The following is a 13,535-nucleotide window of genomic DNA, read 5'->3' on the forward strand; positions in this document are numbered from 1 at the left end:
ACACACACACACATGCTTGATGGAATTATAACAAGCAGGTATAGGAGATAAGTAGGCTTCACCCTTTCAATGTCCAAAGCATGGCTTCTCAGCCTCAGCTCAGTGGACATCTCTGGTAATTCTCTGTTGTGGGACTGCCATGTGCATTGTAGGATGTTGAGCAGTATCACTGGCCTCTACCCACTAGATGCCAGTAACACTCTCTCAGCAGAGACAACCAAAAATATTCTTTTCATTGCCTAAGCTGGAGGTGGGACGATGTGCAGAATTCCCCCAGTGGTTTGGGTGATAGATACTTATTGGAATACCCATGCTGTAAAGATGGAAACTTTATTACAATGGGGTTGTGGCTGCAAGTGCATTACAAAATACAATTTTTAGAACAACTCGCCCACCCCATTTTCATCTTTACTAACCCAGGTGATGATTTTTTTTCACACTAATCATTTAAGATTATAATTTTCCTATACTTTAAGATGACACTGAATATGAAATGTCATGACAAGTGCTAGCTGGGGCAGAGAGGGAAAGAGCAGAGTTTAGGTAGGTTGGAAGGTAGGTAAATAGGTAGATAGATAGGGGGGAGACATGTCAACAGAAAAAGAAAAAGCTTTATATTCATATATCCCCTTTTCCTTTCAGTTAGGTTAATTGTGCAGAATGACCTCAAACATAGGCTGACGGATTTTAGCATGACTGAATCAACAAAAGATATCCCTGGACTTTTATCGAAGTAACATCACCTTTTGGAAGCCCCAGATAGCAAGTGAGCTCTTCAGTTGTCCCATTCCCCACCAGGTGTTCCTGTCTCTAACCACTCTTCCATAGGGTGTCCTCAAAGAACAGATCATGGACACCCCACAGGCTGCAGCATGGCAGCAGGGCAGTGTGGGCTCCACTTAGACTGCCCTTGTGGCCTCTGCAAGGGCCTCACGGAGTCTGCTTTCTGGGCTGTCAGTTTGGGTTCATTTCACAAGTGACAGGAAAAGAATGAAATACAGCTCCGTTCTCCTCCTTGGTCCCCTGTCCACTTTTTAAAATGAGGATTACATTTATTAAGTAGGTATTTCTCAGACTCCAACACAGCATACACAAATACAGTTGGAGTAGTTCTTTCAGATTGGAGAGAAAAATGATTGACAAATTAACACCTAACAATAACTGCTTTTAAAAAGAGCAAATCGCCTTAGGTGCCTTCTCCCCGGGGTTGCTAACTGTGCGAATCCTCCAACTCACTTTGTGACCTGCCCCTCTTGACCCTTCCACAAATTTAGAAGCCAGGTTGGGCAATGGGGTGTTTCAGACACACATAGCGTCTCTTGGAGACTCCAGAAGATGACAACTTCCAGATGTATGAACCACAGGATCCGTTTGTTTGGATTATGCGCCACAGCTGATGGCAAGATTAACGCTGGCTGGACAAGCTATGGGAGATTTGTCTGCTTTCCACAATGCCATGTTTATATTTCATCAGCATTTCTCCTTTAAAGCTGACCTCCCTATGACCCTGGAGCCCTGTCCACTAAGGGCTGAGCTGTGTAACTTGTCTGCCCTTCTCATATTGGGTGGGGGTCACCGTTCTGCAGGCAAGGCCTGCATGCGTAGCTGTCGTACTTCATCTGTGCACTGTCTGCTCAGATTGAAATCCCAAGGAGCAGACTGTTCTACTGGTGGTTGTGTGTGGATATATGTTTGTATTTGATTTGCAGGATTTTTTGACTTTGAAGATAAGTGTGAAAATATTTTACAATTATTTAAAAAGAGACCAGATTTATTAGACTGTTTGCAGAAGTATAGTATTTTAAGTGAGCATTGTTTTAAATAAAAAGTTAAGGAAATTCCAACTATGTGAGACATCCTTAAATAATCACCATACCTGTATGTTTGTTTTACTATAATAATGTCACCCAATCTGAACCTCACTGACTCCCAGGTCCTCTCCTTTCTCCTCCTTCCTTTCTTTACCTACCTACTCCTTTACTACCCAAATCATTTCCTCCCAGTAGATCTCTGAAATTCCTAGTGTGAAAACTGAAATAGTAGTAAATCTAGTTATAAGCTGATAGAAGGGAATTAGAAACTATAATTTCAAACTGTGAGAGATATTAGAAGCATCGCTGCCATTTGCATCCTTGGGATTCTTATATGGATGAGGAGAACACTCAAGACTGGACTCTGTGATAGCATCTTATCTACAGAAAATATGCTTCCCTGTGTAGAGTCAGGACGTTTTATGAGCTTCTGCGTTAACTTCAGCATCCATTGACAAGTGGAGTGTGAAAGTCTTGGTTCCTGTGTTTAAGGTGCCATATGAAATAGGGAAGCATTGGATCCTGAGTGAAATGCAAATCATGACATTCCAAATAGGCTTTTTCTGGCTGGGAAACATACCCAAGACAAGGGGAACTCAGTCCTGGATAGAGGTGGGAGAGGACCTCTTTCCTTATCCCAGTTTTGACCACAACATTAGATGGCCCTTCTGTATGAGAGGTTCTGGTTGACAACCAAAGAACAAAAGACAGTCCTGAAAGCATGTCTTAAGTTCTGAAGAAGGAAGCTGTTTGGGATTTTTTCAGAACCATCCTTGACTATACAGAGAACACTAGGGTTACCAAAATATAAGCACTTTTGTTACTTGTGCTTTGCTCCCAAATTCTGAATTTGGGTTCTTTGTGAGGATACTTAACTAGATTTTTTTTTCTCTATTAAATTGGACTTAGGGTTTTTGTTTTCCTTTATACTGTAGTATCTCTTTTTTCTATATCCATTTTTAAGTTTAGTAGAAATAATTACCCTCACTAAACAGCAGAATGCTGCCATTGAAGAACTGCTTGATCATTATTGAGATTTTTAGGAGTTGCATGTACAAAAAGATGCATCATGTCCTTGGCTCTTCCAAGATTAGGACTGTTTTGTTGTATTTGGGGTTTAGGACATAGTTAAATTCCAACTGTCACTTGTTAGGGCAGTAGTCATTGTGGGGGCACTCAAGTACCTGCTAATGAATGACAAGTTTGTTGGAAAGATTTATAATGTGGAGGTAGGACCTCAGTCCTAATCCAGAAACCCAGGTGTGAGTTGTCCCAAATAGTTCACATTTCATGTGTATCTCAGAACACCACTGGCTATAAAGACTGGTGAGAAGCATGTCTCCATATTACGCACAAACTTTATTTTTATTAGAATAAATGGAAAGAAACAGCAACCTTCCCCCAATTTATCAGCCAAGGCAGTTTTCAGTAATTGATGAAACATATACAGAAGTAAGCAAAGGGAACTGGAAGTGGACTTTGTTAAGTCAGTGTGCATCATTTTTTTCCCCTTAAATCATTGCTTAAAGGCTTCTGGCTCCTTGTTCAGGAATCCTGCCCAAAAATGCCAGATGTATTACACAGTCAAGAACTGCAATGTAAACATTGCTCCGTGCCATGAAGCAGGGTGGTCCATCACCTATTTAACAGAGCTGGAGAGCTAGAGAGAAAGAGGGGTAACTCGTCTACCCACAGTGAGCATGGTGGCAGGCTTGTTGTTTGTTTTTGGCTCTGCCTTCAAGATTTGGAAGTACAAAAACTCAGATGAATTAATACTCCAGATGGGGAAAAAATTGTATTGGGGTGCCAAGGAGAGCAAGATGTGGCTTGGATAATGTTGCTTCATTGGTCAGATAAGCTTATAAAATGTTGAACAGAAGGGGGTGGGAGGAAAATGCTGAGAGAAAGTTGTTGTCTTCATAGCAGTGTCTCGAAGTCACTGTGAGCATCATCTTTTATTCTGTTGTTAATTAAATTGAAAGGACACCCTCCTGTATCTCAGAAAGTCCCCTGGGTTGGGCGCCTTTGTGTGTAAATCTAAGATATGTCATCAAACATCTGCCCTGGTGTTTTGTTAGCACTGTTGGGGTAAACCAAGAGATGTTGCAAAATAACTGTCCTTCCAGTTTCCCATCGGTTGCTATATTTAAGTAAAGAATTCGTTTATGATGATTTGGAGGTGACAAAGAAAGTAAGTATTGTGGGCTATCCACCAGTGCTAATCGCAAATGAAGGAAGTCAGGACATATTTTGGTCAACCAAATGACCATCGCAATACCAGGCAGTCTTTAAACTGCTCCGTTTAGGGTTTTAAAAATTAATGGGAGACGTTTTCTGAGTTAGGAGGAAATGGCATGTCAGCTTAAATTTGAGGAATTATTAAAGTAACCTGCCGTGATATTATTCCAATTTAAGAAATCCATTCTATAGAGTGATCTGATAAAATGGTTTAAAGAAACTATGATGAGAAAACAGGAGTTTTGGAACTAAGAGAAGTGTGGACTTCTTAATTCTCTCCTGCCCCCACCACGTTTTTTCTTCCCCACCCCCATTCCCTGATTTCACTTGCTCCTTTCTCTGGGGAAATGAAAAAACTTCACAAAAATAGTTGTAAACATCACACAGTGTCTCTAAATAGAGACTTTTTAAGAATGGAGATAACAAAAGAACTTTGTGTTTACCTAAAAAATTGGCAAGTTCCTCTTACCTGTTTTCCCCATCTCCATAATGTTCATACGTTGTTGTAATACGTAAAAATTGATAACTATCATGCCATCATTTTAATTCACACATGATCCAGGAAAAATAAATTGAACACGTTTAATAACTTGTTTAATTGCAAACAAAGCTTGCAATTTGAGAAAATTGGGATTAGGGCTAAATATCTATTAACTGCTCTTTCTAGAGATTTGGGGATGGGGATGACCCTTCCTCCCCCCCTTTTTTTTTAAATAGGCTACAGTTTCACATGGCTCCCAAAAGAAATCTCTCTCCCTTTTTGTTTCCCACACCAATTGATTTATCATTTTGCTTGCAAGCAGATCCAGAATGTTAGGGCAAGAACACACTCACTTTTTTCTCGTAACTTTTTTGTTGCGGACCGAAACCAGTTGACTTGAATAAATTTTTCTGAGGCCTGAATGTAGCCAGCAACGTGGAAAAATCTTGCCATTCAGGGCCGTCTGAATGTACATTTCAGCCACACAGTAAGCTGCATTGGTAGGCACTGGACTGCTAAATACAACCATTTTTCGCTGCAGCGAGTTAGACAGGTGATTAGCATAATTAGCACCGAGCAGCTATACATATGGTAATGCTGAGTGTGTAAATGCCAGCTGCGGTGTAAAATTTATGTCAGGGGTCGGCAGGGCTGTGCGAAAGTATTGTGTTCCAGCTGCAGGTCAGGGCCGCCAAAGCTTACCTCCTTTTCTCTTGTTGGTGAATACGCCAAACAGAAGAGAAAGACAGAAATATAACAGATACGGCTTTGATGGAACAGCCCAATTTTGTGCAAGAGGGACTATTCTGTAAAATACACACATACACACACACACACACACACACAGGTCCTTGAGTGTTCGAGCACACACTCACTTGCAGAAACCCTTTTACTTTTTCTGCAAGTTGTGTTTACTTCATGCAGGATCCCACAGGCAAGCAGGCAGGACGGCATTTGGGTAGGTGAGCATACCAAATGGTTTCCTGGAAGAACTTCCAGGGCCTGCTTTTTTTAAAGAAATTAAGAGATGTGCTTCTTTTTCTCCTCACCCTCTTGCCCACCCCCATTCCTTCTACTCCTGCCCACATTGTTTCCCTCCACATCAAAGTGGGGGGGGGGTGTCTAGTTGGATGGGATTGTATATGTCTTTTAAAAGACTGGGAATTGACCATCCTGGAGGTACTAGCTTGTCTTAAACGTAATGTAAATTTCCAACTCTTCTCAAACTGCATGACTGCTTTTGGCAAAAGACTAGATGTTTCTTTGTATTTTTTTTTTTTTTTTCTGGGGCAGTTATGCTTATCATCCACCTACTGCCACTATCAGACACAGATTCTTTATAGATCAGAAAAGACTCAGTAGGCTTCCTGTTTGAAAGGAAAGTTCTGAATGGTTCAGGCCCATGAAAATGCACCATGGGGAATTTATTGCTACAACGAGTTCATGTGTTTTGTGCTCTGAGCATTTTTCTGCCCCTCAGCCCCTATTTTGGTTGGTGGCTATAAGAAGTGGTGGTGACAGAATATAGTTCACCATGCTGACCTGGTGATGAAACTTCCTCATGGTGCTAGGGGGTCCTTATGCATTAGCCCCTAATCCAGCTAATCCTGATGGTAACAAAATCCTGAAAGTGGCCCCCAGTGAAGTGTCTCCCCATAAGATCTAGAAGGAAGGATCTGTGCAGGGGTGAAATGGGACCACAGGAGCTGGGAAGCTGCTTGCAGGGGGGGGGGGAGGAATCAAATTATCTTCTCCCTCCCTTGTTCACATTGGAGGCCAGTGTGAGAGGCCCTGCCAAATAATGGTGAGAAGACTTTTGGGACCTGGAAGGTGATACCAGCCTCACAGATGCTGTGATAAGCTACTACCTGCAAGCACTGGAGTTTTGTTGTTTCTGGTTTTTGTTTTGAATGAAAACTGCAGGAGACATTAGTTCAGAACATGGAAGTTGGTTAACAGTGCACACTGCCTTGGGTGTCAGGGTGCTGATGCTCCCTGTGTGCCCTCCAGCACTCCCTTACCTGCAGAAAGACAGGACTCAGGTTTGCATCTGCTTGCTTGTGGCACTTGGGCATTCTGGTGAAATCATGGGAGGACCCAGAATAATTCCCAGCTGGAGATGTAGTACGTGTCCTGCTGGCACCAGGGATATCCTTGGGTCTGTGTGCTAGGACTCCACACGGCCTGTCTTAAGTGGACTGTAGCCCTCACAGCCCTCACTTGCCACAGCCTCAAGTGACCAACCTCCCAACAGATGCCAGGTCATCCTGGGGGCTGGGGGCTCTGTAGGAAATACAGGTTGGGAGGGCTGTGGCAGACAGCAGGTCCAGTGTGGACAGAACACTGACTGACCTGATCGTGCCCGACAGGGCGAGCCGGCAGCTTCACGGAGAGCCATTCAGAGGAAGCAGCCAAGGCAGTAACAGATGGCACCACCAACAGCTGGTGTGGGGGCTCGTGGCAGGCGCATACTTGCAGCCTACTACTTTTCCTGTGCCCTGCGCCCTCCCTGGGGAGGAGCCGGGATGTGTCCTGCTCTTGCCTGTTTTTGTGGTTTTCATCTCACTGGGTTCACTTCATAAAGGCAAATTCTCTTTGAGCTATCTGATTCTAGCATTTTCCCATGGCAACACCCAAGGGCACAATCACACAAGGAGAAAAACAGCCCAGAAGCTTAAGCAGCAGTTGGCTAGTCATGAATAAAAGAGATGGGTGGAAGAGTAGTGAAAACTCACAGCTTATGAGTTTTAAGCCAATTGCCCAAATTACTGAATCTTCATTTTTTTCAATTTAGAAAATGAGCCAGTGCTGATAATTTTGCAGTTATACTCTTTAGATATTTGTACTTTTCCCCCCCTCACAATAACTAATCACAACTTTGAAAGAAGGATCTAAAGCAATGAAAGGGGGGGGGGCTCTCAAGGCTGTTAGATAATTCATGGGATTAATCAAATGCAAATGCTACGCTTGCATATACACACACTCCATTTTCCTAATTGGACTCTGAGTGGGTACTTTTCAGACTGAAAAGGTCATTTGTTTTGACTGATTGACTTTTGTAGGCTTTGGGGAGAATTAATATTTTATACAGATGACTGCCTGTTCCCAAGGCTCTGTATTGAGACTGCTCATTCATTTATTCATCTGACAACACTGAGTGTGTGCTCTGCGCCTAGTGCGCCAAGGTGAGTGGGCAGCAGGCAGTGACTCCCTGAAAGGACTTGGAATTTATTTGCAAAAAACTTTGGTTGGCCTCTTAGATCATCTTTATGTGGATCACAATAAGCTTTTGCCAAAAGCTTTTTGCATGAATGCTGCAGACTTTCATTAAGCTCTGTGTGAAAGGCTGTACCAAAGACCCCAGCCCATAGTGCAAGACAGCATCACTAGGGCATGGACTGGCTCTCACCTCCCATGGTCCAGAGCAGCAGACCCTGAGTGGAATGGTTTCCAGCCTCTGCTGGCTCTCCTTCACCTTGGAAGACAAACCACCCTCAGTTCAATTTGGGAAGTCGAAAGAACCAGCAGAACTTAAGAACTTCTCTGCAGAGTTGGTACTTTTAACACTACCACACACTCCTCTCTAACCCCTGCTCTTCCAAATAATTGGTTAACATCTCAGAATTCTAGAGAACAAGATGGCAGAATTTCCAGAATTTCCAAGGACTGCTAGTCCTTCTATGTCCACCCCTGTTAATGTACAGGCCCCTCTGGGATCACAAGGAAAATACCAGTGGAAAAACTGCATGTCCTTAGTGATGGTGAAAGATCTGGGAGGTAGTTAGTTTTATCCTTGAAATAAAAATGCCAAGTGTTTGCTCTATATAATACTTTTCATGCATCTGACAACTCTCATGGTAAACTTAGTAGAGTCCCATCCACTGAAATTTGTGCTCCTCCAAATACATCTGCAGTTGCTCAGAAGTCCTGAGCCTTTGAGGGCAGCAGCGCTCAGGACTGAAGTGTCAGCTCTACCTCCTGTCAACTGGAATGACGTTTGGGAAATTTCACATACATTGTCAGACCTTCAACTGTCCTCTGAGCTTATTAGTGGCATCTTTATCTCATTTTGCAGTTGAAGGCTCAGCTATTTTGAGTACTTGTCCCATCTCTCAGAGCCATAATGGCAGTGCTGGGCCTCACATCCTTGCCTTCAGAACCTTTTCTTCATTGCTTCTCCATACTGGCTTGCCCCCAATTTGATGGGATGTGGCACTGAAAAAGATTTACAAGTAAGTAAATCCCTAGTGTGAAAATCCTTTTGCAAATGAGAAGCACACGCAGGTATAAGAGGTTATTTTGTGTCTCAGCATCCTAAGATAACATTTTCCCTAAGTTTCTTTCAAAGATATTGGTTGTTGTGTTATTAAAGTTGTTGTATTTTGAGGAAGGGAAAGAAGAAGAGGGCTTAAGTATATGATGAAGAAGCATGTTACTTTTGCATTGAACTTGTTTTTAATTCAAGTCCCTACAAACTAGCATTCATATTAAGTTCTCTCTGTTTTGTCACCTGGAAGTCTTTAGCTTTGTTCATTGCATAAAAATTAAGAAACAGAATCCTCAAAAGGGAAGCAGGTAAATATTATCCATAAACCACACCACATAGCACTAACAGCTGTTCACAGGTGACTGTCAGTATATGTAAATGCAAACATTTATAGTCAAAAAATACTGGACAGTATTTCATGGACATTATATTAGTTTTTAAATAATAAAAGGGGACTTAGACCTTGAAAACAGGAGAGAGTAAGAAAGCCATCTGTCCCCCCTGAGCCCCCACTCCCCTTGTACTTTCAAGTACTTGAAATAGCTGTGCGTTTCCTGAGAGCAGCACTTTCACTGGTATGTGGGAGGGAAACCTGCACTGTAAGGACAGCTCAGGGATGTCACTGCGCTGTGATTTAGGATTGGCATTTGCACAGGTAGCAAAAGTCAGTTCATAAAATTGCTCTGTCCAGGGGGTTTTCTGTTTCTGGTAGCTTGTTCCAGAGCACCTTGGCTAAACATTGACGTAAAAGCTTATGAATGCAGTTCAGTTTATGACACAGGTATACCTGAGAAGGAGCTAAGTCTGCCATGCAACCAGTGGATGACATCATTGTGGTCTCACCAAGTTAGAGCTGCACTTGCATAACAGCTTTGCAGTTGCTGGTTCTCCTGCCCAGGACACTGTTCCCCATATACTTTAAAGGCAGTGGAATGTGACTTCTCTTCCCATCCCATTTGTAGTGGTCCCCCCACCCACTACCCGAGAACACACATGGCTTCACCATCTTAATTACCCCTGTGCCACTCGTCATGCCAGGAAGTTGTTCTGTTGCTGTCAGGCAAAGTCTCTGGAGCAGAGAACACATCTTTCCTATCTACCATACCACCCCACTGCTTAGCAAGGAGCATGCACCCCCAATTTCTTGTTGGATTAATTAGTCATATTGTGATTCTTTGTCAAGTAAAGTGGATATCAACTGAATGTTTTAAGTTACTAAATTGTTTTGCAAAGAAAATGCACATTTGGTTAAATGTACAATGAAATTTTAGGTAAAAAGTGGCCCTATAATATGTAAAGGAAAATTGGATATAATAGTACTCAAAAGTAGGGTACATCATAGGTGGTTGAGCAAACTTCAGAACTCCTTTAAATTCTAGTTGACTGGTTCTACTTATATGGTAGTATTGGTTAAAACTGATGTCACGGGGCCCTCCCTAGTGGTGCAGAGGGTTAAAGAACAGTACTATGAAGCTTAAACCACCTCAGCATGAGTTCGGTCCCCACCTGCCTGCCCCGGAGGTGACCACATGGTGCAGCAGACCTCTCCTGACCCGCCCGCTGCTCCCCTCAGCAGTGTACTTCATCGATCTGCCTGTTCTGCACCCAACTCTGTCCCTGGTGAGTCCTCTCACCCTCCGCATCTCTGGCCTATACCCCAGTTCTGTATAAATAAATAAATATTAAAAAAAAAAAACAAACTGATGTCACATTAACAAAATTTTCGTATCACTAGAGCTAAGAAATGGATGGTCAAGAGACTGCATTCCAGAGGCATGCCAAATACACACCTTTATTAAAATAATAGGTGTCAATTTAAATATACATCTGAAGACATTTAAAAAGGTGAGATTGTGGAGGTACATGTCACATTTTGTAGGCAATAACATAATCGTTGAAAATCCCTGTGATAAAATTTGCTCCATTATGAGGGTGGTCAGAATTATTCTTAGTGGCATGAATTTTGTAGTTGATTTTTATTTTGCTTGTAAGCCTTTCTTGCTGGTTACTGACCGCTCCTTTGTTTAGGTGAGAGAGGGGCATGTGTCTGTGTCCTTTAACCTCTTGCTTTTAACTTACCTGAAATTCTGTGCTTCAGTAATAATTAAGGAAATGCAGCATTGCAAGTAGAACGGGAAATCTCATGGTGTGCCCATACCTGAGGAGACAGGTAGAAATAGAAATGATTTATAGGCTTGGGGTGTTAATGTTATACAATAAACCCGATAGAGGCAAGGGGCTGACCTTCCCCAGCCTAACCCTCCAGTTCCCAAGAAAAAAAAAAGATTATTTGGAACTGCTGGGTGTTCAGCTACTGTAGCTTTTCAGGAGAAAACTCCAGACTAATAATTAGGGTTCTTGTGAGGGTTTTGTTTGTTTGTTTTGTTGTTGTTGTTTGGTTGATTTTTAGCTTCAAATGGCTTTTCTATCTCTACAGAATGTGAATTGAGTCTAATTTAGTAGTTAATTGATTGGAGTAATGCATTGTACAGTGGAACCAGACCCTGCCTGCAGGCAGCTTTGGTGCAACTTGTGGAATAAGCTAATGCCACTGTGTAAATTTATCCTCTGTGGCCAGTCTTTCCTGATATTTTTTTGTGGTCTTTCTTAAACTTCAGATTGTTTGCAATAGCCTCAACAATTCCCCAGGGCATTTGTCAAAATTTTCTGAGAGCCTTAATACTTTGTAACCAACTGATTAATCGATTTCTCCCCATCTCCTTCCCTCCCACCTCCCTTTTCCCTCCCTGCCTTCCCATTCTCCTCTCCTTTGTCTTCCTATCCTCCTTGTGGCACACACTGAGTAGTTCAACCTCACCTCATAGAGTGGTCTTGGTCATCTGTGAACCTGCCAGCCTGTGAATCTGGACTGGTTTTCCTAATGAGGGCATTATTTGCTTATTATCCTGCTCCCTTGTTTATAAAATATGCCAAGAGAACTAAACAATCTGTTGTTCCCAGCTCTTATTTTCTTGACCAAACCAAATGTTTACGCCCTTGAATACTAAACTTGAAGTACATGGATTTTTACCCAGGGGAACGACAGTGATCACCGAACACACTTTCTAAACAAGAGCTGAATGCCTTTTTCAGCCAATATTCAACTTGTCAGTGACTTTCAGGACTGTTCAGACTCACTTGCTCCATCAGAAGTGTGTGTGTGGAAAAGGGGTTAAAGTTCTCTTCCAATTTGCTACCTCCCTCCCTCTCCCACCTTTGGCCTTACTGGATGGGAACCTTGTCTCCAGGACTGTCCTCTCACTGCTCCTATGCACACTCCTGCACTGGTGAGAAATGACACTCCCTTTTCACAGACACTGCAGCCAGGTGTAGCATCTTGTGCTTGACTGGTTCTAAAAATCATAATTACAATACAGCCTTGGACTTGAGGAAGCAGATCAAAACCAAAACCAAAAAGCAGTGTGTGACAGCAGTTTATGCCTTTGCCTGCTGGCTTAGAGAGAACAGGGTTGGTGGTGGGGTAGATTCAGGATTACCTGGGGATCTTCCACATCTCAGGCCACCTTCCCTGGGCCACTCTGAACTTGGCACCAGTGGTTTTGGCTGCTGAGCAGGTGAATCTGCTGGAGCCAGGCTCTAGGACTATCCATGGTGGCCCAGCTGATGAATTGGGTTCCTCACAGTGGGATTTCCCTGAGAGCATTTGACCTGATCCATGTTACTTATCTGCTGGCAAGTTTTATGCTGAACACACTTGTGCCACCTCTCCTTGTTTCCTTGTCAATGAAGAGAAACATTTCTTTACTGCTTTTGCCAGATTATTTAGGAGAAGAATGTAAATTGAAACTATTTATCTTGAAATGTGTTGCAGGGGCACACTGTTTATGGAAGTGAAGAAAACTGTAGCAGGGTACTTGGTCTTGTCGGAAGGAAAAAGTGACTCAGGTTTTCCTCCCATACAGTGGAAGGTGCACTGAGCTCTTTCCAGTGGGTGTCGGGTGTGCTACTCTCCGATGTTGGGCAGGACTATCCTGCGTGGGTTTAGTGAGTATGTTGTTTGCTTATTATCGGTCAAGTTAACATTGCCAATAATAATAAAGTGAAGGTACTCAAACATTATCCATTCATTTTTATGACCATTTATTGTATATCCTGCACATCTTAGTGAGATAATGGAACATTAACTTGTGGGGATTTGCTGTTCTAATTGAAACCTGTACTGTTGGTCAGTTGGTGGACGAGTAAGTCGTGAATTAAATTATACTCGCCAGAAGATTGGAGAAGAGGCAATGTTCAACCCTCAACTCATGATTCAGACCCCTAAAGAAGAAGGTGCGAATGTCCTTACCACAGAAGCGCTCCGACAGCACCTGGACTCGGCGCTGCAGGCCAGCCGGGTTCATGTATATATGTACAACAGGTAAGCAGTGGGAAGAGGCTGCTGCTTTGCTTTAGTAACTGAGGTTGTACTAGAAGCATTACCTGGAGGGATCGTTTTTAAAAATAGTTTTCTAATGAAATGCTCTTTTTACATCTTGATTCAGTTTCTAGAGTTTATTAACAATCAGACACTTTTTTATAATGTTTTTTCAGTCAGTATCTGGGCATTATGCCCAAATGAGGAGGGGCCTACAGGCAGGGCTTGAGTGACTATATACCTTTTCTGAAAATGTTTCATTGCTTAAGGTCATTGGGAACAGTTATAGTTTGAATTGCCTTTAGCAAACTTACAAACCATGGAAAAGGAAAAGAAAGAAAGAAAGAAAGAAAGAAAGAA

At 42.5% G+C, this 13,535-nt stretch overlaps 1 protein-coding gene across 4 annotated transcripts in view; it reads left to right on the forward strand.

Moving 5' to 3' along the window:
- The window catches only part of PTCH1 (patched 1), a 67,734-nt gene that overhangs the window by 15,473 nt on the left and 38,726 nt on the right, over positions 1 to 13,535 (forward strand). For all 4 annotated transcript variants that reach the window (XM_004684916.2, XM_012726433.1, XM_012726435.1 and 1 more), the window contains one exon: positions 12,989 to 13,178. In XM_004684916.2, the coding sequence (XP_004684973.1) occupies positions 12,989 to 13,178 (190 nt within the window). The remainder of the gene's footprint in view (positions 1 to 12,988; positions 13,179 to 13,535) is intronic.

Source organism: Condylura cristata, unplaced genomic scaffold, assembly GCF_000260355.1.
Source record: "Condylura cristata isolate star-nosed mole 26May11 unplaced genomic scaffold, ConCri1.0 scaffold00017, whole genome shotgun sequence".
Classification (NCBI taxonomy): Eukaryota; Metazoa; Chordata; class Mammalia; order Eulipotyphla; family Talpidae; genus Condylura; species Condylura cristata.